Source organism: Anser cygnoides, chromosome 23, assembly GCF_040182565.1.
Source record: "Anser cygnoides isolate HZ-2024a breed goose chromosome 23, Taihu_goose_T2T_genome, whole genome shotgun sequence".
In the NCBI taxonomy this organism is placed as follows: domain Eukaryota; kingdom Metazoa; phylum Chordata; class Aves; order Anseriformes; family Anatidae; genus Anser; species Anser cygnoides.
The window spans coordinates 826,838-851,786 of NC_089895.1; the positions used below are offsets into that span (position 1 = coordinate 826,838).

At 47.0% G+C, this 24,949-nt stretch overlaps 1 protein-coding gene across 3 annotated transcripts in view; it reads left to right on the forward strand.

Moving 5' to 3' along the window:
• SPEN (spen family transcriptional repressor) overlaps positions 1–24,949 on the forward strand; it is a 66,158-nt gene that overhangs the window by 2,228 nt on the left and 38,981 nt on the right. For 2 of the 3 annotated variants that reach the window (XM_066982115.1, XM_066982114.1), the window contains exons 2-3: positions 15,108–15,428; positions 18,761–19,237. In XM_066982115.1, the coding sequence (XP_066838216.1) occupies positions 15,108–15,428; positions 18,761–19,237 (798 nt within the window). The other variant, XM_048048637.2, reaches the window with a different exon arrangement.

Consider the following 24,949-nt stretch of genomic DNA (forward strand, 5'->3'; position numbering starts at 1 on the left):
GTGCCTGTAGCCCCGGGTGCTGGCGAGGTGCAGGTACTGCCCGCGGACAATGGAGCCGCGCTCTTTGTGTGCCGGGGCCCCGTGTCACGGGAGCGGGCCCGCGCGGAGGGCGGCTGCGACGCGGAAGGCTGCCTTCTTGGAAAGAAGAGTTGTCGCGTTTGGAGCGCGAGCCTGAGGAGACGGAGATGATCTCGGCGAAATGGAGTTCCCACCCATCCCCCTGCCTGCGAGCGGCCGCTGGCGGCACCGCGCTGCCAGCGGGAGGGAGTTGGGGAGCAGCCTGCCTGGAATCCCCCGGCCTGGGCAGCAGCGGTGCCCGCGGGGTCTTTGTGTGTCCCCTTGGCTTACGAGGTGCTGCAGCTCCTGTCTTAGAGCCTGCGTGCAAGCTGTCCTGCTGTTCCCCAGCATCTGCTAGGAGCGAGTTTGGGAAGCGTGACCATCCTGCTTCCAAAGAAGCAAAATTCAAGGGCGACTCTAAAACTTCAGGCCTAGCAGGCATGCTCAGTATGAGGGGTGTGCTGTTTTTTTCTTCTTTTCTTTCCTTGTCCAGTTACTGTGGGCACCTTGCTGGGGTTTGCAGTCTTTCAAGTCATTTTTTAAGAGAAGGAACTAAGACGAAAAAAGCATTTTGCAGAAGCTATCTTTTTGGTTGTAAAACACTCTTGATTGGTTACAACACTGTTTATGAATTCTCCTCTCAGATGAGCAAATACTGAAGTTGGTCTCAAATCCTTGGCTTATTGAGTAGTGTTATTTTTTTCCTGAAAACCCCTTTTTATATATTGTCTCCATACTAAAAGGGATAGCAAGAGAGTGATTTTGGGTGTATTGTAAAAAACTGAAATCACTCTGGGCTTTTGTTTTGTTCTCCTAGGCAGCTACTCCCCTTTTGAAAAACTTCTTTCTAACGTGCTGTATTTTCTTTCGGAGAGTTACTCAGGCATTCCTGAATATGAAAGCAATGGGGGCCAGGAGCTGGGGTCCGCAGTTAAGATGGAGCAAACACTGAGCCTCTGGTAGGGTGTCGGGGCAGAGCTGGGCGCGCGGGGAAGCAGTGGTAGCAATCATTCTGGGTTCACCTAATTAACGCTGTCTTGACTAGCAGGAAAAAAGTCATTCACCATCACTGGAACAGATGCTCGGCAGCTTGCGGAACAAGGCAACTAAATATAGTAACAGTTGTCCCCAGCACAAGTGTTGGCCTTCCATATTTTTTTTTTCCCTGTGTTTTCTCCTGGTTAATCTGAAAGAACACGGCTTTGTCCCCTTATTGGTGTTTTAAAGGGCAAGAGGAGTAAAAGCCTCTTGATTGCGAGCCGTGTGACTTTGGTATGCCATCTCGTATTCTGTGGGAGAATTAAGATGTTCAGAGGGGCAACCAAGCCCAGGAGAAACCCTGGGTTTCGGGGAACAAACGCGCTCCTTTAAAGTCACTGTGAATACGTTGCAGATCAGAGCAGCCTTGGAGGAGAGACGAGTATCGTAACGTTTCTTTAAGCCCGCTGGAAAAGCAGCGAGCTTTGTCCGGCGTCACGCTGCTCCCACTCCTCGTCCGAGGGGTGTAGGATACCCTCTGGAGAAGCGGTTGGCGTTTGCAACACCACTGCTCTTTGGAGTTGCTCTGCAGTACGTGGGCGTAATCGAGAGCACGTGTTTGTTTTCAGTAACTTCCAAATACCGTTCGGTCAGCTTACAAGAAAGCGTTGTGTCTGATGGTTGGGAGCCTGGGAACGTGAAGCCTCCCTGCTCTCTGCTCCATGCATTGCCGCGGAGGGCGAAGGCGGCGCAGCGGGATGCTGGTCGACTGCTCCCCGGCTCGCATGGGGCAGAGCAGTAGGACTGCCACCGGGGGACTGGCTTGGGGCCCCGGGAAGAAAACCCCCCATGGCTGTTCAGTGTCGGAGCTGTTTATTTAGGACAGCACCGTTTCTCCAGCCTTCCCCGCTTACGACACCAGCAGGTCTTTCAGTGCCTTTCCACAGGATCGGGCTTGAGTCGGATGTAGGAGCGCTGCAGTTTTTCTAGTAAAATTCTCAAATATGTTCCCGAGCTTTTATTGCTTATAATCTAGTAGTGGTTCTTGGATATCACTTAAGATGCAAACACATGGGTAGTTACGCTAAATCAGCTTTGCATATAGAGGTCCCTAACCAGATGTTAGGTTTATCTGAGGAAGAGGCAGGAATATGGATGCGGAATGAACTATTTCTGCTTTTTTCCCCTCTGTTCTTACCACTTTTAGGTGACGGTGTTTTCACAGCGCAGGCGCTAGCCTTTTTAGCTCAGCGCCTTTGAAAGGAAGGGGAAGGTAAAATTTATGCCTGTGCTTTGTTGAGGCAGTGTCTGGAATATCAGGCAATGTCGGCACTTGGTTATGCTGCGTTTTACAAACATCTCCAGTAAGGTGACCTTAGTTTTGCGGAACACAAAATGCAGGAAGATCGTGGGAAGGCATTTAGTTGGGGGATTAAGGCATGGGGATTAAGCTAATTGCCCAGAATCAGATGGGAAAGACAGACATGGAAGGCGCGAGGCGTGTACTGCCTTCCCGAATCTCGGTCCGGCTCCTTAGCGAAAGCCTGCCTCGCACCGCACGAAGGCTTTTCAGCCGAGGGGCTAAAGGAGCACGGGTGCTGGTGGCGCCCCTGTTTTCCACTACACCTCCGGTGGTGCTGCTGTCCCTGGCCCCGATGGAGAAGTGCCCTGAGCAGCCGCCTGCTTCTTCCCCACAGCCAAGCTGCGCGGAGGATGGCTCCTCGACACTTTGGGGTCCGCGAGTCCGCTGGCTGCTCCGCGTCTTGCTCTTTGCGTGCACTTGAGGTGGCAGCTTGGTGACGCCACGCTCGCCAGGGAGATGCCTATATAATTACTTCAAAGAAACTTAATGAAGAGCTGCACGGAGCACAGATTTGGACTAAGCTTCTATTAAGTGTTTTTAAACGCTGAGCCGTGTTAGAAAGATAAGTGGATGTCACTTGGTTACAAAATTCAGTCCTCTGGTGAGCCTTTCCAGCATTGCTTGTTGCCTGAGAGTTCTTCAGAGGGTCCTGGTTGCATGTCCTGGTCCTGTTCTGTCTGAAAGGCTGCTCTGAAGTTACGTTGGCTTTTGGTATTTCTTGTGCTTACTCTAAATTCCATTGGTACGACAATAAATAATCCTGATGCCTTTTCTGGTGGATAGCTGAATGCCTAACTCAGTTGTGTGAAAGCTCCGTGAGGCTGCTCGATGTGCACAGGAGATGCTTGTTGGAGCTTGAGGGTTGCCGTGGCCGAATCTGGGTCGCTGGAAGCGTTTGGCTCCCCGTGGAACCCCTTCTGTGAAGAGAGAAAGCAGACTGGTGCACAGAGAACGTAACAGCCCTTGTGAGGCGTACGCGGATATTAAACCCATTCATCAACTTAAAACAGGGGACTAGGAAAGGCCTAAAGCTGTTTTTGATAGTCTTGTTGACTGTTTTTTTTTTCCCCCAATGCTTTTCATAGGACAGAAAGTCATGCTAAGTTCTCCGGCAGATGACCTTATTGCAGTCTTAAGGTGTGTCCAAAATTAGGTCCTCGTCTTCGCTGAGGGCCAAGAAGCGCCAGCTAGCATTTCATAAAAAAGGAAGCAAATATCCAAATGAGCGGAGGGCAGGCTGCAGTCCTTGGGCACGTTAGTGAGTCAGGGTGAACCTGGAGCTTTGTTTTCCTGAGCCGATGTGCTGCGACTGCAGACTGACTGGCTGCTCTGGTGGCTTCACGCTGTCGTCAGCTTGTGAGCAGGAGGAGGAGACGCGTTCTGCACATGAAGATGCACCTGAGGAGCAATGACTGCCAAAGCGAGGTGTTCTGGTGGCGTTTGGGGATGGTGGGAAGGGGGTGAAGGTGAGGGTTACCCCTCCTGGCTGCTGTCAGGTTGCTTCAGCCGGCACTCCGGGAGGTGCTGGTGACGGGGGTGTAAGCAGTTAAGTTGCTTGTGCGGTGGATAAGGTCTGGTTTTGGTGGCTACCAAAAATAAGCACTTGTGAGATACAGCGTACGTGTTTTTTATTAAGCTCTGTGAACTCGCTGAGGTCTGCGAACGCCCTGAAACCAAAGACTGGAAAGGCAAACATTCTTAAACAATGAACTAAGGAATAAACTAGAAAATATGATTACTCTCCATAATAAGATTTTGAGTTTAGCTGCGTCTTCGGCATGCCAATTTAGAAATCTCGTGGGAGGAATATGAGCCTGAAGATGGAAATTCACAGTGTACAACCAGCCTCGTGGCTTACCTTCACATGAGTCTCTGTAGTGTTCTGAAGATGATTTGAACAGTTAATGAAAATCAGACAAAAGCTGCTTTTTTGCTGCCGAGCTAGCAAGTCACTGGCTCGGACCTGATGAGGGTACGTGCGGGGGCAACGCCGGAGCCTTTGCCTTTCTGCCTGCCTGGAGAGCTCCCTTTGTGGCTGGGTCATGTCAGCTCCGGTCTCCTCGGGTCCGAGAACCCGTCTCTAATGCTCGTCTGCAGTAATGTTTTAAGATGTGATGACGACTTCTGTGTAATGAATAAAACACAGTGACTGCTTTGGTTTCTGCATTTCCATAGTTATTGTTTAACCTACTAACACTGTGTAATCGTCGCATACAATCTGTAAAATCCCGTAGTGTGAAGATAACATCCCTTAATAAAAGAATAAACAGTTACAGACTTTTCATAAATACACCACGATATATTCCAGGGACTGCTGCAATCTGATCTGTTAACGGGGTAGATTGACTATGAAGGCAGTGTCTCTGAATTCATTTGAAACAACATACTTCTCAAGACGGATTTTTTGGAAGTGTACCCTGTAGCACTGCGTGCGGCTGGCTCTGTACGCTATTTTGTATATTCATGCGTTGTCTGAGGTCCAAATATTCATGGTGACTTGGGCGAGAATGCAGCAGAATTGGGATGCAAAAGGAACATCAATTTTCCGCTCAGAGAAACTAATCATGGGAGACGAGCGGCAGCCTATCTCAATGACCAGTCTCTGTTTAAAAAACCCAGACACTTTTTAAGAACAAAAGGGAGCTTTTTTGCTTCCTTTCTCTTCCCCTTTTTAATTAAGCTCAGCAATTTAAAATTGAAAGCGCTTTCTTTTAGTACACTTAGATCTGGGGTGTGCATGGCCAAGTCTAATGAAAGTGTGCTGAACGTGCTCTGGTCTCACGTCGAAAAGCGAGATAAATCCGAACATCCCTGGGAGCAGCGTGGATAGATGATCCGCACCAGCGCTCTCTGCAGATGGAGGCAATGGTGACTTGTTTGTGTCTTCCTCTTGGATGCCCTCCTATCCAAATACAAGACCTTGCATGTCTTCTGTTACCCTCTGATGTGGTAGGAAACTGGAGCTGGATTCACACCAAGCTTTTGTCACAGTGGTGACCGGGTACGCAATCACAGCTGGTATTGAAGTAATCTTTTAGCTCGATGAAAAGAGTACTGCCAGGCTGTAGCTTCTTTAACGAGCGGCGAATGGGTTTTCCTCCAGGTAGAAACCTGAGCTGCTGATGTCCTCTGTCCGTGGGACTCACTATGAATAACTTGACGTCCCTGTCGTGGCTGTCCCCGCGCGCAGCACGGAGCGCCGAGCTGGGGTCCGTCTGATCGTGCTGCTGGCGTGAGTGGTGCCTCCTGTCCCCGCCGGCGGGGGCGGCTGCCAAAAAGCACATAGAGGCTTATTTCAGCGTTCCCTCTTCAGGCGCTCCGTGGCAGCTGTGGGTGACCCGGAACAGTCAGTAGGGCAAAATAAGAAAGATAAATTGCCAAGTTGGATGTTTAAAGTAGTCATCGCTGGAGGAAAAAGTCTTCCGGCCTCATTCACATCCTGACTGTGAGGAGAATAAAAGCTCAGAATGGATAACTATCTCCCTTGTATACGGAATCAAATCTGATTTAATTTCAGGAGTTCGTGCTCGTATGTGTGAGATGCAGCTCTTGGAAAGCCATCTCAGTATGCATCTAGGTGGCTAACGATGTGCACAGTGACCTCCTTGTAGTGAAAGCTGAAATGAACCCTTGGTCTTCTCCTGAATTCTCAAACAACTGGTTCGATGTATTAGTAGCAGGAAAGCTTTGCTATGTTTAAAAAATAAGTGTGTTTTCAACGTTGACGCAGATTGTATATGTGGCTGAGGGTACATCGAGATGCGCGGGATCTGGCAGAGCTCAGGAAGTGTCTCTTCCTCCCCATTGCTCGGAGACTTTGGTCCCACAGCTGGGGTGCCTGTTCCTAGCTCATGTCAGAGTGATTTCTGACAGTGGGCGTCTGGGGGTGAAGCAGATCAGCAGAACAGCGTCAGGAAGGCGCTCTCGTGGCGGTTACGCTGCCGTAGCTGGCTGCGTTAGGGCAGGGAGGGCAGGAGGAGCGCTGTCCGTGTGCGGGTCCTGGCACAATTCCCCCGCCCCTGGTTTCAAGAGAGTGACCTGCCTGGAGTGGGTGAGCTGCTGGGGTCGGGGACCTGGACGTGTCTCTGGGGCTGTGGATCCATGGCTGCTTTCCGTGAGGAATGAATTTCAAGTTGTTGAGGCTGGTTGCTCATTCAGACGGTGGTGGTTCACGGCGAGGAGCGATCTCAGTGCTTGGGATGGTCTCGGTGAGGGCAGACGAATCCACTTTATTTTTATGTTCTTCTGGAATACAGTTTCTTGGAAAACCTACAAAACCTTGTAGGAAGACAGGTTATAAAGTTTGTTTCACTAGAGAAGTATGAACCGGCGATCACTGAGACTCGTAAAGCCTTAAGATGGTACGTATTTAAAGTACTTTACAGCATGGCAGGGAGACCATAATGTTATGACTCTGCATTTTCCTCCATCTGCTGCTGAATACATGCAAAGCAGGGCTTGGAGAAGCAAAACTGAGATGGGGATTTACCCTTTCATGTAAGAATGAAAAACCTGATTAAGCAGGAGATGCCCCTACAGTTGCAATGCAAGTACGTTCTTAAAATCGAATCCGACCAAATCCTAAAAGCATTCACTCAAACGAAAAGGCTTGAGCAATTCCTGTTCAGAAAGCATTTAATGCAGCCTATCACCACCAGTATTTTTGAAGAAAATCTGCCGATTGTGCTTTAGGCTGGAAGGAGAGATGCCCTGGAGATGGAATTTGGTGGCAGTGCATCTAGTGCGTAGTACCGTGGTGCCATGCATCTGTGTAGGTTGGAGGAGAAAGAATTGCAGTGCATCGTCCTTGGTGTGTGGTTGAGCACGTTCTCTGCCTTGCAGGGCTCCTACAAATTTCTGTAACCTCTTCAGGCTTCTGGGAGTGGTTTTACTGTTCAAGAACAGTCTAATTCTTAAATATTCTGATCTGCTAAGAGAGCAAGACTGATGTGATCTTGCCCTGCATGCGTATCTTCCCTAATCACTGTAGAACCCGTTAGCCAGTTTCAGCTAAACTTGAGGGCAGAGGAGGTGCTCGCAGTCTCAGAGATGCAATGTTCCTGCGCGTTTCATGAAAACAAGCGGTTTTAATAGAGGAGGGAGACCTGATTAGCGGCCCCATGGAGAGAAAAGCTGCAGCGTGCGTACAACCCTTATTAGACATTAAAGAATCCACATGGGAGAGAGGTGTTCCTAACCGTGGGAAAAGCTGCAGCGGGAACTGGCATTTATTGGACGCCAGGGAATTCGACCTCAAGACATGCATCCATAAGAAATGAGTCTTCATTATTACTGCACACAAAGCTGCTTTGATTTTTTTTTTTTTAATAATACGAAAATGTGTATTACCGGTAAGCCCTGCTATGGGTGCTTGTGTACTTCTCCTCGATTGTGCAGAAGTGGCTGCTGGTACAAGTTCCTTACTGACGGAGCTTCTGTCTGTTTGCTGGGTGGCCAAGGCGGCTGTGCTGACGGAGCTTTAGCCCACACTGTTCAGCACTCAGCCCCTCGCTGCGGGACGGTCAGGGTTTGCCTTTTGACCGCGAGGCTGGCGTTGCAGGAGCTGCTGGCTGCGGCGAGGCGCTGCGTGACCTGCTGAGCGCGGGCCGAGGGCTTTTCCCAGCTTACTTCAGGTGATCCCGGTGCCCAGAACGCGGCGTATTAACACCTCGGCGGTATCCAGATGGTGACTTTGCCGTGAAGATGTAAATAAAATGTCGTAATTAGGATTGACTTTTACTTTGGATCCTAAAATGGAGCATTCAGCTGAGCTGTAAGCAAGAGGCGAGCGCTTATTTCAGCATGGAGTTATCTACCAGACTATCTGATATGCCGAGCGTGTTGCTCTTAAATAACAGGTATCAGAAGTATCAGTGAATGTGCCTATGCTAGCTTTTTAATTTCCTACTTTGTCATCTCTTATGGAGGGATTACGAGAATAGACAAAGCCCTCGCTGTTCTCAGTGCGTGGCAGAAACACGTGCTGTATCTCATTAACAAAACCCCTGTTTGTAGTCAGAGCTGGGAGATTTCCCATAAAATGCTGTTAGGCTAAAGTGAGCAGGAAAATGCGGGATAGGCCTGGGCTCGGCTAGTATTTTGGGCTGAGGGGAGTTAGGGTCGGCGCGTTAAGGGTTCAGCCCCGTCATGTCAGCAGTTTGCCGTAGCGCCGTAACCTCGTTGATGGTTTGTGCTCCTGAACTTTGAGAACTGTTTAAAAATCTTTATTGCTAGACAGCTAGCAAGAATGCCCTGCAGAACTTTATTCCCCGCCCCCCCCCCCCCCCAAAGGTCTCAGGGCCAATAAAGATCACTCTAAACAAGTTTTAAAGCATCTAAGATTGCAATCTAGAAAAGCATGGGAGCTTGGTAATTAGGGCGTGTTTCTGAATCACTGCTGCCACAAGGTCTGTTCGCCGTACGGTTTGAAAACCAGCACTCCTTGTGATATGGAGAGCTTTTATTTTGCGTGGTTTTGTGAAGGTAAAGGTTTTCAAAGCCTTACATCGTGTGGATTCACCACTCACCGACAAGCTCTCCTACTCTCGATCATCCAGAATGCTACCCCGGCCTCTTGTGATGGCTTATCATTGTAGAAACAGTCATTTTGTGCAGAGAAAGGTAGAAGTAAAGGCATTGAATTTGCTTTATTTTTAGCCATCTTTAACGTGACATAGCAGCTGGAGATAAGGAGCGTCCGTGCCATACGTTGAATCTCTGGAGGCTGCTGGAAGTGCTCCATACGTTGCTGGCAGCTTTGTGCCGCTACCCTCGTCCTGGTTGGTTTCGTCCCTGCGTGCTTCCCCTGAGAACCCTGTTCTTAGAAAACGGGGAAGATGGGGCGCTCGGAGGAGGGTTCCACGGTGGTGCTGTCGGGTTCTTTAAAGGGGCGCGTGCGTGGGCACGTTAGATAAATACTCTGGAACGTCACACTATTTTCACCGCAAGCCTGAAGAGCCAGTTGTTCGGTTTCAAAGACGGGTTGACGTGAGGGATTTCCGAGGTGCTCCGTGCGGAGCGTGGTCAGGCGCCCTTGGTCCTGGGCAGTCGCGTCCAGCTGGTCGCAGTGAGTCCTGCAGCAAGGTCTGCCTGCAAAGCAGCTGCTAGCGAAGGCCGGCAGCCGTGTGTACGTTTCCATGGTCGTCATTAAGCGTTCGCGGTACTGTTTGACAAATTCTCCAGGTTTGAGTGACAGGCTTACAAAGACGAGCAATTGTGGCTCATCAGGTGACGGTTCCCCGCATGCTGTTCATTTCAAGTAGTTTTCCAGGACTGCGGAATTCAGCCTGTTCTCTGTTGAGATTACATTTCCATTAGCGTGCATTATTTTTGTCCCAGCCCTGCGCATGCACTTATTTATGGCCTGCCTCTGGGTTTGCTTTCTGCTATTGATCGGTTGCTGTTTTCATGAAAGGACCCAAACCCAATAATGCAGTCCGCGCGTGGTCCGAGTACCTTTTGTTTAGATTCCTCTGTTCTGTATCTGTAAGCTCTCAAGTCTTCCTTCCATGTGATGATATTTGACCAAAGATATCCTGGTCCTCTGCTGAAGGCATGACTGGAAGCAGAATGCAATTCCAAAGGCTTGTGCCACTTAAAAGCACGTAAATATTTTCCATGGCAAGAAAAGTACGTGGCTATAATGAACATGAAGCACGGAATATGGTGGCACATCGTTTCTTAGGCCTGTTGTCTTCCCTCTCCATGGTCTGCGCCGTCAGTGGCGTGGCAGCGAGGGCCACGGCCAAGCTGGTGGCCCTGGCTCTGAGCAGTGTTTCCTAAAAAGAGCTGGTGGTGGGCCGAGGAACGGTGATCCATGCCAGCAGGAGAGCCCAGAAGGGATGCTCACGGAGGTGGCCTGGCGGCAGGATCCCTCCGGAGCCGGTTACCGGCAGCCTCGGTGCCAGCGCTGCCGCGCCACGGGAGCAAGTGCAGCGCTGGGAGCACGCGGGCTGGCCTGGCGTTACGAATAAGGAGAAGCGAGGCAGACATCTGGCTAAGTATTACTTCAGGTCACATCGTTTTGTTATGAAATAACAGCAGAGGCAGAGGAACGCGATTGGCGGGGGGAAGCTTCGCGCTGTGTGCGCGTTTTACTGAATACTGCAGGCCGTGACTTGCCTGCGCCATCGCATAACCCCGCGCGCAAAAAGCCGCCCGTGCGCTCCCGATGGCTAAAGATAGCTGGCTGTAGTCGAAGTGAACCCAAGTGGATCCAGAATACCCAGACGTCCCCTCGCAGCGGTGTGTCTTCTCAAGTCGTGCCCCTAATGAGCGGTGCAGAAATGAGCACAAGAAACCTGTGTTATTTTTGATCTCGCGATGCGTCTCGCATGCAGGAGTATTGGGCGTAGCATCGTGCCGACTTCTCAACAACAGGTTTTTGTAGGCTGACCTGCAGAATTCTGCAGTGCTGAAAACGGGTGGGTATGAAGGGTTTTTGCAAGCTTGGGGGAGTCAGCATGAGAAATGAGGAGGTGATCCGAATTGAAGTGGGAATCAAGGAAAGCAGTTTAAATTAAAAAAGTGATCGCCCCTCTGATTCCAAGCTACCTTTTCCTACCATGTGTATGCCATCTTAAAGGAGCTTAACCGCTTTATAAAACCACTCAGCTAAATGGTAATACTGGCTTACTGAATATTTGGCTTTCTTGTCATCCGCCCTTTGTTCGAAACGCCTTTGCTCGAGGAGGGCAGAGGCTGCTTGTGCCCGGGAAGACGCCTGCCGCACGCAGTGAGGAGAGCAGGGCTGCGGCCGGTGGCGACGTGGTGCCCGGGGAGCCGGCACAGCGCGGGCCAGCACCGTTGGCGTGTGGCGTTCCCCAGCCGCCGCGTTGTCTGCCGGTACGGGAGGAGGCTGGAGCACCACGAGCACGCCGAGCGGCCGTGCCAAGAGCCCAGAGACATTTCGGCTGCTTGTTTATAGAGGTGCTTTGATCTACAGTGAATAAACCGATAATGGTTAAATGACGAATTCCTTTTCTTTGTCTGAAAAGCTGGATTAGCGTAGCTTTGTTCAAGCAGTGATTAGCTAGCAACTTTTTTTTTTCTGAAAGGGCCACCAGATTTCTGTTTATCGCGCGGTGTTACAGTCGTGCGCTGGTAGAGGGGCTCGCTGACATAACAGCCCTGGTGTGTCGGCTGTCGTTCTGGTTGAACTATAAACCCCTCTGAAAACACGGCCCCAGCCTGCTTCGCTACGATACGGGACGGGCTCGGAGCTAATGATTAATCGTCATGAGTTCCCCAGGCGGAGAGGCATTAAAAGCCTTGCTTTCATTAGGGTCCATGGATTCAGAGCTCAGCGAACGCCTCTTTGTTTTCTGCCGGGTCTGCCAGCGATTGTGAAATGCAGCTCGGACGGGGCTGACGCATAGGTGCAGGGATGGGCGGTGCGGCTTTAGAGGAGCCGCTCTGCGAACGTTACCAAAGGTCGCGGCGATGCCTCCGGTCCTCCTTTGTCCCCTCTTCCCAGCCCTTGGGACCCGGACAAAGGTTGCGTCGCGCAATCGGCTGCTCCTCGCAGCGCCTTCGCCTCCATCTTGCCTCTGCTCGCCGTCTGCTGCCGCCTCGCCTCCCCCAGCCCTCCCGAGAGCATCGTTCTCTTGCCATGTGTTGTTCTGCTGCAGTAACCCGTCTCGTGATGCGGCACTGCAGATCTCCCCTCCTCTCCCCCGGGGATTGGATGCGGAGCGATGCGGTCCTTGTCCCAGTGGCGCGGCACCGAAGGATGCGTGTGGTCCCCGGGCACTGACCTCGCCGGGCAAGGAGGACGCGGACCTTCCCCGTCGGCGGCCGGCCTCGCATGCTTAGGGCTCGCTGCGTCTCGCTTTTCTCTTGTCCCCCCATCTGCTTATGCTCCCTTTCTCCTCCCCCCTCCTGGCTCCCCGGCTTGCAGCAAAGACGATTGTCACAGATTATCCCCGGGGCTCGGCAAGGGCACGGTGCAGGACACCAGAGCATGGCGTATATTTGTGGAGCTGGATTAACGCGCCCGCGCCGAGCGGGGTGATTTAGGGCTGTGGCTGCAGGGGAATACAGGAGTAGCCTCCCCCACCCGTTTCTGGTTTAGGGAAGAAAAATACATTGTCCCACATTTCACAGCAGTTTTTTTTTTTTTTTTAAATTCTTGAAATAGCTGGCAACCAAAGTACGCTTCTCCCAATATAAAATTTGAGCTCTGCTTGCAAGAGGTGTGCATTTGCTGGGTGATTTTGCTGGTAGAGGGGGAACATTGACATTCTGTCTTTTCTGCACTTCCTGGGCAGCATTAGTTTGAATATTTGAATGTTTTAACACATTTCTGGATCTTCTGCAGCAAAAGAAAATAGGTGAGGTTATAAAATAGGTGAGGTGTGTGTATGTTATAATAACACGTACGTGCCGTGATTTCAAAATTAGGGAATAAAAGAATTATCAGGATAGTGAGTGGGAACAGTCAGAGAGCTCATTTCTGATGTAACTGGCAGGCAGCTCTTCATATTAACTAGGCTCTGGTGATTGCAGTCAGAAAGGTCAATTAGGATTTCAGTTTTTTTGAGGAGTGTTAATACATTTAAGTTTTTTTTTTTTTTTAAACGGAAGATTGTAGACAAAGTATGGACTCACATTGCCAGAAACCAAATGTGTAAACAGTGAGCAAAAGGAAGGTACATGTTCGAACCAGTCAGCTCTGTAACTGCAGCATTTAGAAGAAAAACTCAAAGGAAATCAAAGTTAAAGCACTGTCCTATTGCAACAGCTTTTCTTTTGTTTGTAGAGGACTGGCACTGAAATGCATGATAAAGGGGCTTAGGTGATGCTAACTAACACACCTCGTTATTTTTCGTATTTTTGTCTTGTTTGTTCATGGCAATCAGTCTGATTTTTTTTCAGATGGGCTCTTCCTGTTTTCCTTCCCCCTTCTTCCTTTCCTGTTGCTTCTCTCTTTACACGTGCTACATCCAGTCAGGCCCATTTTTTTTTTCCTCGCACAAATTTTAGGAACCACGTCCTCTACTTTCCTGGTCTTTCTAAATTTTGCCCTCAAGGTAAGATTTGATAACCTCACCCAGCCTCAGAAGGGTGCAGACTCGGAGAAGAACCTTTCCTGCAGGACCATTATTTGTTCCTTGCTGTTTTTTGTTATAATAAAAAATGACCAGTGCCTCACTTTGGTATCAGAAGTTAGAAAGCTCCTCTGAGAATTAACATTACTGTGCTGGACCCGTGAGTACCAGGGCTGCAAGCTCTGCTCTGGGCAGCGCACAGCCACGAGTGCGTCCCATGCGCGCCCCTGCCTTTTTGCATCTAACAAGGAGCTTTTAGACTGGCTTGAACGATGCTCTTGTTTGCACATATATCCCTTAACGAGCAGTGTGCCGTATTTGGTGGAGTAGAAAATCTGGAAGAATGAAGCCTAAATCCAATCCAGATCACATATGAAGTAGAGTAGGTCAGATTGGAATGAGGGGGCAGGTTTTCAAATCGTATTTAAGAATTAGTCATCCAGTAACAATGACGAAGTTTGAAGGTATATGGAAAGCCGTGCATAAACTGGAGTCAGATGCGGGTTCTGACAGCATTTGCTCCTCAGACGGGCGATTGTATTAGTTTTTTTCATGCATCTGTAGCTGAAAACAGCTTTTCTTGTTTAAGATCTGTTTACATCTGTTCGGAATTGTGCTGCCTTTGGGAACACAAAAAATTTTGCAATAGTTCTTTACACAGTTTACAAATATTTCTTCATTATTTTTTCATTTGTGTATCCCTTTCCAGTTTGCCAGTACATCCCAAAATGCGTTTCTTTGCCTCTTTTTGTCATGGATTAACATCTGAAGTCACAAGCCCTTACCTGCTTGGCTAAGCCTGGCTGAGAGAATGACCAAAACGTGACGTGTGGTTCCAAGCTCTTTTAAAATGCTGCCCTGTTCCCCCTGTCCATTTAATCCTCTCTGCTATGAGTCGACGCCAGTATTTGGAGACATTTTGACATCATGTTTTCTCACGTGCACAAAGGTGGTGCCTTTTTTCTCCTGGGCAGCTGCTGGCCGGGCTGCGCCCGTGTTGCAGAAACCCCGCGGCGTGCGCTCAGGGCTGGTGGTGCGCTCTGCCACCTCCTGCAACGTCCCGCATGGGGCTGGGCCGGCGGCGGGGAACGTGGTGCGGGGCTGGAGCAGCACCGTGCTGCACGCGTGTCCTGCGGGGTGCTCCGAGCCCGGGAGGCTGGGGCCGGGAACCTGCAGGAGCGAAGGCTGTCGTTTCCGCGCGGGATGGGTTACGTGCAGAGCAGGGCGGTGGAGTTGCTGTGTCAAGGTCATTTTTTTCTCAAGAAGATTGTCGGGATGTCTTTATTTTTACTTGTTGTGACACGGTTTTGTGTTAATTATGTCTTGCTCGTCAGATTAAAAGTCAGAAGGGCTGCTCTAATTGCAAACACCTTTCTATTTCTTCAGCTGCTGTTGCTCTGCTATTATAAAAGGGGAGATCTCGTGGTATGCTAGCCAAAAGAGAGGGGGTTTGAAATTATTCTGGAAAGGGCACTTGGCTTTTTCCCCCCGTTTTGGAAATGCTTCCTCCAGCCTCTGCCGTGTTTTGAGATTGGTGTTTCTGCCATGCGTGAAGGGCAAATGGTTTGAAACTGATGTTGCTTTTTCTCTAGGCAATGTTATTAAATACCGTCTTTTTCTGCTTGCATTAATAGTTTTCCTTTTATTTTCTTTTCTTGCAGATATGGACGTGTTGAAAGTGTCAAAATACTCCCTAAGAGGGGGTCGGAAGGCGGAGTGGCAGCGTTTGTGGATTTTGTGGACATCAAAAGTGCGCAGAAGGCACACAACTCTGTCAACAAAATGGGAGATAGAGACCTACGGACGGATTATAATGAACCAGGAACCATTCCCAGTGCTGCTCGGGGATTGGATGATACAGTTTCCATAGCATCTCGTAGTAGAGAGGTTTCTGGGTTCAGAGGAGGTGGGGGGGGGCCCACTTACGGCCCCCCACCATCACTTCATGCACGGGAAGGACGTTATGAGCGGAGACTTGATGGGTAAGTTCCAAGGTTTCTCTAGGCAGGTATTTTGTATTTGATATGGTGAGAAACACAAACTCGTATATAAGGGGCCCCAGATGGATTTAAAATTTTGGGAATTATCTATGTTTCCTATTTTGGGTTGGAAACGGAAGTGATTTCTATCCCAGTGGCTGGTACCTTGTGGATCCATAGAGGATGTTTTCTGCAGCTGGTTGGATATCTACACTTGAAATAAGGTGGTTTTAAGATGGAAGATTTCCTTTGGCCAGCATCGATATTGGAGTTACTCTTTTCTAGAAGTAATGATTCCATTTCTTGGATAATATTAAGGCCTTATTCGGATGTATCCCTACTGCCAGATGGAGTTATCTTACTACAACATGTGGTGAAGTTCTGTATGGAGTATCTTCGGAATACTAGAACCTAAAATTCTGTGAAAGCTTGATGCCTAGTTCTCAGTTCTCACTATACGCAGTTTATATGTTAATTGGATTGTCACCAAAAATTTCCTAGTAGAATTTAATGATACAGTCCCTTGGATTCTACAAACAACACTTAGCCATGGAAATAACGCTTGGATGGAGAAGACCGAAGGCAGCTTGTGATGTTTCCATTTTGGATCTACATCATTTCCAAGTTATTGGGATTATTCTTTCTGATGGTATTGACAAAAAGAGCTGATGGACATTACTAAATTTTGGAAATTATATATATATTTTTAATGCTGGGATAAGAACTACTGCCTTGAATTTATTGGATGGTATACAATCAAGACGTCAGTAGCCATGGGGAGTGGATTACTATATAGTCTCTTAAAAAGCTCTTTGCTGCTCCACATTAAACATACTTTAGTTTTTAAGGACGTGGCACTAATAATCAGTTTGTGGATACACCAATCAAAAATGACTGGGCTGGATGGTTACAAAGGCGGATAGAGGATGCCTGCTGGCCAACAGCGATGAGTGCCCTCGTGCATTGGGTGAACTACCAGCTGCTCGATTCAGACATAGGGCTGGAAATTAAAATAATGGATCTATTTAAGTGCCTTCTGTCTCAAGAAAGAAGTCTGGGGGTTTCAGAGTTATGGTTTCAGTCTGGGACTACTTGCTTCCAGTGGAATTTTTTTTTGTCTTGTCACTAAGATTTTTTTTTTTCTTGTTGGTTCATCTAAAATATCATTTGACACCCTTGCCCATTAAGAAGGTGGATTACCCCTATAAGAGGGGCCAAAATTGGGGAAGTTATGTTCACAATTCTCTCCCTAGATTTAATTGGGAATATAGGTCGTGTTTCCACACTTGGAAAAGGTTGGTATGTCCTGCCCTGTGTATATTAGCCCCTCTCCTAACCCAAGTCAAACCCTCTCTTTCCACTAACTCCAGTAGTACTTAGTACTAATAGATAAATCAAAAAAGCACTGTAGCCATTAGATTTTCAGCTCTGCTAGCTCCTCTGTCTGTCTTCTGTGTCCTTCTCATGGATAAGGACTTTGTTCTTTTATGTCAGCTATAGCAGTAACCCTTTAGAAAATACTGCTTTTTCTCTTACCTGATTAAATCAGCTTTCACTGATTAACACTTTGTAGGATGCTAAATGCAATCATTTATAAAAATGTTGATCCTGGTCCTTCAAAAGGGGGAGAAAAGAGACATGTTTCTGTTCTACACCCTGAAATATCTTTAAAAACTTCATTGTTGTGAGCAAGAGATGAGGCAACAATGAATTTTAAGCACGTACATACATTAATGAAAATTTCTGTTGCACTGGTTAGGTAGTTTGTTACATATAATTTTTGAGAAAAAAAAGTGCAGGCGAGACATGAGTTAGTTCTGCAGAAAGCCTGAAAATGAGTTATAATTGAACAGCAGAGGGTGAATATATTTAGAGGATTAAGGATCTAGTGATTCATTGGGGAAGGAATTGAACTTCCTGAGATGCTAATTTAAAAAGATTCAAATCTGATTTTGAGTTTATAAAAGATATCTGAAATATTTCTGCCATTTTAAATGGAAGGCAGACCCGTGATGCAGGAGAGGCGGAGGAAGTACGAGGAGGAATTGGGTTATTAGGATTCAGGGGACTGAAGTGACTAATAATTGATTCTGAAGGAAGAATCTGAGAAGGCCGAGAAAAAGGTTGAAATGTCCTTCATGAGATGGATAATTAAATTTTTAAATTAACTTTGGTTACCCTGACATATTTAGAATTTTGCAAGTATTTCTTAAACGCTCAACATAATCATTCCTGATCTTTCATTTTGTGGAGGTAACTTAAAACATACCGTCCTGGTATTTGTCTAAATTAGACTACTAAACCATACGTAATGTTCCTTTAACTTTATCTGTCAGTTTTGCTATGTCTTTATTTGAGAGATCACACTAACATTCTTAGAACATAGAGCTTTCCTTAATTGACATACAAAATGTTTGGAATACTAAAACAAAATGGGTCATAGCTACTTCAAACTAGTGTGCCTATAAAGATAACAAATTCTGTGATTGCAGTAACAATAGCAGTCTCAACAAACACCTAGTGAAAAACTTAATTTATACTCTTTGTGTAGGGTTTTAGTATATTTTCCAGGCCTGCATCTTTTTTAGTAGTTACAAATACTTGCAATTTAAGTATTCTGACATCAGTAACCAGGATGTTTCTGTAGGGTATGCAGCTTTAACAAGAGTTGAGCGTAGTTCTCTGATAAAGAGCAAAATCCCCCCTAAGAGGACGAAATATTTTAGAACAGCAACAAGAAAACCCCTAATTTTCTGGGCTTCTGTGTGGGTAATACCACCCCTTTTGAAAGCAGCTTCTTACCTCTAGGTTATGCTTTGCACTGAGGCTTTCATGGCTACAGCCCAATTTATGATGCCATTTTTGCAGAAGGATAATTACAACAGCTCCAGTAATTATGAAATTGAAGAAAAATTTCTGAAGCTCTAAAGCAAAAATAGAAAACAATTGTTTATTGTGATGTTCAAAAACATGAAGTTTTCCTTGTTTACTGCATTAAAGGAAAACAAGCAAACAAAAAAACCCACAACAATTTAAAGGAGGAGTCTGCACTAGAAGGCAGTATTTTGTCCTGTGCAGGCAAGATGCTGGTCATGAAAGCCTAATATGTGTTTAAAACAAAATGATTGCTCAGCTTTATTGTATATGAATATAACTTTGGAGTCAAGTAAAATGTTTTAAGTTTGTCAGTGTTTGCTTGATAGGTTATTGCTCTTTAGTGGAGAAGCAGTCGCAAAAATAAATTCAGTGCTGAAGTGAATGTTTGCATGATTTGCTTTTAGTTGTGCTTGCCCCTTTCTGATTGATTAAATATTTTTCCCCCCTCCTAAATGCAGGGCTTCAGATAACAGGGAGCGTGCTTATGAACATAGTGCCTATGGACACCATGAACGGGGGACGGGAGGATTTGATCGGACAAGACATTACGATCAGGATTACTATAGAGATCCTCGAGAGCGGACTTTACAACATGGGCTCTATTATACTTCTCGGAGTCGAAGTCCAAACCGTTTTGATGCTCACGACCCCCGTTACGAACCTAGGGCCCGGGAGCAGTTTACATTGCCCAGTGTGGTACACAGGGATATCTACAGGGATGATATTACACGGGAGGTACGAGGCAGAAGGCCAGAACGGAATTACCAGCACAGCAGGAGTCGGTCACCGCATTCGTCCCAGTCCCGGACCCAGTCCCCACAGCGGCTGGCCAGCCAAGCGTCCCGGCCCGCGCGCTCCCCCAGCGGCAGCGGGTCGAGGAGTCGGTCTTCGAGCAGTGACTCCATCAGCAGCAGCAGCAGTACCAGCAGCGACAGGTAGGTCACTCGCGGCTGCGACAGAAGTGGCATTGCCCGACCCAACGCAACCGGTGCGTGAGGTTTGTGCTCTGGGCCGGTGTTGTTTCCTAAGGCACACGGCGAGGAATTGGGAGCCCGGGCTGTGAAAACAGAAGGTGTTTTGCAGCAGTACACTGTTCACTGGTGTAGAAGTAAGCTGGCGTGAAAAGTAAAAAGACCAAGTTGGCACGAAACAAATCCGAGGGGAGCGCTGTTGCCGTTGTTGATTATTTTCCATGGTGGATCCGTGTAGTGTCCGTAAGGTGCTAGCTAGGCGAAATGGGGATGTGCAAACGCAAGGCCCTGCTGAATCCCTGGCTGCTGTCTCCGTACTTGGAGAATGGGGTAATTATTTTATTTGCTTATGTTCGGGCGTAAGTGAATTTTAAGGTCAAGCCACTTTTTACAGGGCACATTGTGAAATATTTTTGGAAATGATCAGTATTATTGGCCAGTTTCCTGTTAATTCCGTATTACCACTAACATTTAAAAGAGTGATCTGTTGCTGTTTCATTCCCCCTCGCCCCGTTTCCTCACAGCAAAAATTGTGCACTTGGAAGATTTTTTAAAAACCCAAGTGTGCGTTTCCTAGTGATAAATGCACATCCTTGGTTCTGTAATTCTGTCATTTGTGTGGCTTTATAAACTACATACGGGGGAAAAAAGACCTGTAGAGGTAGCCACTGGCTTTCTTTTTGTAATTTGAAAATTCATCTTGAAATGCCTCTGAGATATTTGGCTTTTTGCGGGTAGATCCACCATAAGAGTGGAAACCGAGAAGTTGCTACTGTGCCTGTGAATATTTTATGCTGTTTGGTGAGGAGCTCTGCTCTTCAGAAGGGTTTCCAGAGTTGGAAGCGTTTCCGTTGCATACCAGTTCTTTTCCAAAACTGAAAATATTTATTAAGTAACTACATGTATCAGTATAATAAATATTTGGTGTTCGATTGTCACTTTGAATGGAATTTTACCGCTGGTAACTCTAATCAAGGTAATTATTCTCATAAAATCTTACGTGCTTGAACATGAACCAGAAGGGTTCGATGGGTTGACACCGGGGAGAGTGTGCAGGAGTGATCCTTGTAGCTACTGTTTTCTCCTGGGTTCAGAAATCCAGGTTCTATCTTGGCTGGAAAGATAAGAAAAAAAGTGGTGAAAAGAGAGGCACCTGCAGAGCGCTGGAGAGGACTTTTGGGCTGCTTTAATGTGTTTATTTGTGACACCTCGCTCTCAATGAGGTCTTAACACTTAGATAAAGACAACCTTTTGTCAGAGATTGTCACACTTAGTACGGCTTAAAAGTTGGTGAGACTTCAGAGATCTCAAAAACCAAGAGAAGATGATTTGAAAAAGAAGGCCTGGTTACATTAAAGATTTAGGGAAAAAAAAAAAAAAGCAGGAAAATTTCTCTGTTCTGGTGCTCCTGTGCTTGCAAAGTGGATAGAAGGAAGTCCAAGAAACGCTTAACGTTTATATATTTTTTTCACTGTTGGGATGTTGAGACTGGGTGAAATACTGTTCTGAATTTTAGAGGTCTAAATATTATCGCACTGGAACAAAGTTTTAAGATTAATCAGAAGATAAGCATTGTCTGCTGTGCTCTAGCATTTCATTTTCTTGGCAATTTGTATTTCTAGTAATGGAAAACTGGATGATACTCTGGGAGGAGAGGGAAACAAACATTTTTTGTCATATTAATAAAACAAATTCAAATTCAGTAGAGCAGGTAATAGAATCTGCCAGATACCTTTCATTTTGAAGGATCAGAAAGGATTTTTATGTTTCACAGCAGAAAGATGGATGACAGTAGGCACTTAACCATATCTTTACCTTGTAAAACAAAGTCCCACCTGGCCTTGAAGTCTTACAGAACACCAGTGGACTTTTTTTTCTCTTCTTAGTGCACTTTAAGTTTGGCAATGTGAATATGTGAACCCCTCGTGGAGGTGGAAATGGTCGATTTTGTGACCCTTAGAAATGAATGAGAAATGAATATCAGTCAGAAGTTGCATCAGGAAAATTTTCTTTGCCATGAGGGTGGTTGAGGGCTGAAAGCAGCCGACCAGCGAGGTGCTTGATGCCCCAAACCTGTTGGTGCTCAAGAGGCGCTTGGACAGGGCCCTCAATAACGTGCTTTAACTTCTGGGTAGCCCTGAAGTGGTCAGGCGGGTGGGTTCGATGGTCTTCACAGGTCCCTTCCAACTGACCTGTATTCCATTCCACTCTACTCCGTTCCATTCGGTTCCATTTCATTCTGACACTGAATTGCTCTGTAATTGTTTGTGTTCAAGAACTTTGTTGCTAGAGTCTCTTCCCTTGGTGGAAAAGGCGAGAGGAGTTGTGTTTGCCTAGAGAGGTGTGTCACCCAGCCATGGCCACGAAGTCTTCAGGGACAATTGTTGGGGCCTGTGAAAACTTCAGGGCGTTAAATACTCCTGGGAATTTTGTTTGCGTGGCACCATCCCTTAGGTCCTGTGAAAAAGGAGCAGAAACGTAGTGAAGGAGAAGTCTGGGCTTCATTCCTTGTGTTGTGGTTTTCTAAGAGCTGTGTAAAGTAAATACGATTTCCATTAAATGGTGAAGATTTTCCTGGATAATAACGTGAGGAAAGATGCTCCAGCAGATTATTTAAAAAAGTGAACAAAGCCTTTATTTCATAAAAGTTTGGAGTTGCATTTGATCTCAGCTAAGCTTCATTTTAAATGTATATTCAGAGGCATTTATAGGGGATTTGTAATGGGAACTGCAGAGGAATAATTTAGAAGATAAGACCAGAAAGAACACAGTCAAAATAAACCATGCTCTCTGAAGCAGGGCTTTCCATCTTTTTTGATGTGTGAACCACTAAAAACAAAACAAAAACAAAACTAATGTAGGTGTAGGCCTTTCCAGAAATGCCAATCGCTCAGGATGCTCCGTAGCGTTATTCTCGTTTGTTGCATTTTGCGGCCTCTTGGAAGCCGTCCACTGGGCCGGGATGGGAGAAGTGCCCTACGGGAACCCTGCGCCTGGCACCCGCGTGGGGCTGAGCGACACGGCCTGCGCCGTGAAGTTTTCTCACGTGAGGTTTCTCATTCCCCATGTGTTACCAGAAAGGGGGCCTTGGGTTTTGTCGATCTCCTTGAAAGAGAAAAAAAAAAAAACCTAGAAAATTGTATTTGCATTTACTACTACTAGAAGCATTGCTTTCTCCATTTTGTTGATTTGAACGTGCAGCACAAATGATATATTAGCAAACATACTTTTTGTACTGTGTCATGGAAAAAGCTGAATATGCACGAAAAGTATGAAATCCCATAGGAAGTAAACCAGATTTTGCTCGTGCCCTGCCCAACCTCCTGAAAGAATCCCCCCTCCCCCTGTATTTTGTAGAAAATGCTCTTTTTCGGCTGCTCGTCGAGGTGTTCTAATGAGCTAAAAAAAGTTCTGTGCATTTTTTTTCGGTTTTGTAATGTCAAATGGCTTTACACATTTCTTACTGTTCCATGTGTTAGTGATTATTTTTAAAGCTTTGCTGCAGCAATGTATTGAATCACATGGCACGGAGAGCAGTGGAACGTTTTGCTCTTAAAAGCTGAGCACACGGTGAAGTGCTGTGCTGAAATGGAATTTAAACTTATTTACAAAATCCTGGCAGAACTATTTGATTTCCTATAGGTGGTTTCCAGAATATGAAAGTGCGAATACTGCATGTGCATGTGGGTGTAAGTTACATTTAAGTGACCTGAGATTTCCTTCTGCCCTCTTTTTTTAAGGTGCTTATTTGGTTGTCTGATGTTGAGGATATTGGAGGATACTGATTTACTAGATGAATAATTGGCTATAGCTTGTACCATAAAGTAGAGCTTTCTGTGGAGTTCTAAAAGCAAATGCAACATAGATGTAAAGTTTCATCAAGATTTAGGAGAGCGTAGTCATTCTTGAAGTGCTGAATTAAAACTGTTGTAAGAAGTTGCAGACAGATGTCTGGAAATGGATTTTTTCCATGGTTGTGACATCTATACTTAAAGTTCTAATGACGAATGGGCAAGGCTTTCATAAAGTAATTAGATGTTGTGTTTTTTTAATCAGATTAATCTGTGATGAAATATTTTCTGGAGCGATGAGTTACAGTTCGGAATACGTATGTGTTATTTTGTGTGTCTTAATATTGAAATAAACTGATGAAAAATGCTGCCAAGAGAATTTTAATGATGGGAAAAACAGGCTCTGTGAACCCTCCCATGGAGGCTCCCATGTATTTTATTTGTTGGGGGGTTCTTAGTGCATTTAAACAACTGAAGTGAAAGCAGAAAGTGAATTTGGTTTCATTACATAATGTGGACCTTTCCCTCCCATTGTCTTCACCTCCTCTTTTCCGCTCAGTTTGTCTGCCAGCAAGTGATGAATCACGGACTTAGAGGGGAGATTTCGGGTTTTTGAGTGGGTTGAGAGATGCCTCTGGTGGGGACAGCTGAAAAATAAGGAGAAGTAAGTTAAAGGCAGCTGTTGAGTCTTGGTTTAATAATCTGTGAGGTGGCCTTTGCTGACGTTAAATAATTGCACATAAATTTTGTACTGAAAAGGCACCGCAGAGATAGCCTGAGTGTTTTGGATCTCTCTTCCAGTAGGGTGAAAAGCTTCAGGGGTTGAGCACATTCCTGCTTGTATGGGAAACAGAACTGGGTTCAGATTAAAAACAAAACAAAAAAATTCCACGGAGTAGAAAGCCTCCTTTTATAATACCACAAAGGTAACAGTAAATCCCAGTAAGAGCCTGGCGAAACACCTCGTCTTTTCCTTTTGTTCACATCCAGCCGTGTACTGCTTTGATCCCTCTGTAGAGGGAAGTGCGAATCATGGAAAATTAAAAAATGTGACTGAAACCGTCTCAGGGTTTTGTCACTGGCTGCCTGGCAGTTTCACTTCGTCCTTCGGCGTTGCTGCTCGTGGCCGCTCGTCTAAATATAACCGGCAGTGGCCTCTCGCGCGCTCTCACCTCTGGGAGCGCGTCGGATTTCTCGAAACCGCTTTGTGCAGCGGGAGGTATGGCCGTGCTGCGGGGCTCGGAAGACACGCACGCAGCCCTCCCTCAGCGCCCAGCACGCTGCCGCCATGCCGCCCACGACTGAGGCAGGATCAGGCCCGCGGCCTTGTGCTGAGCACTGGGTGCTGGCAGGCCTGCCTCGGCCATACTGCGAGGGGCCAGAGGGGCCGAGGGGGGGGGGCTCAGTCGTGCCTCAGAACCGGTCTGAGCCGGCGGCGGCCGGCTGGGCCCCGCACTGTGCCGTACTGTGCCGCGCCGCCCCCGGGGCGGGCTTCCCGCCCGGCCGATGGAAATGGCGCCTGTGGGCCTGAGGGAGCGAAGGCCGCCTCGCCTCGCGGGGCTGCGCGCCCGGCCCTGCCGCTGCGGGTGGGTGGGTTCTGGCCCTGCAAACTCGGCCGCCCGAGGCTCTTGCCCAGCCCTGTGACAGGACCCCTGCGCAGTGGGGTGGGTGGGATGCGGTGGAAAGAAAAAAACATCTTGAAACACCCCCTGAAATTCTTCCTGTGTAATAAAATCCTTAAACATGTTCACATCGTCGTGTTTGAATGTGGTTTTGCATGCTGCCAAAGAACCGTGGACATTTTGCTGCAATTAATACCCCCCCCCCCCCCCCAGCGGTCCCGATAATAACTGTTAATTGCTGGCTCAAAATAACAGAGCAATTA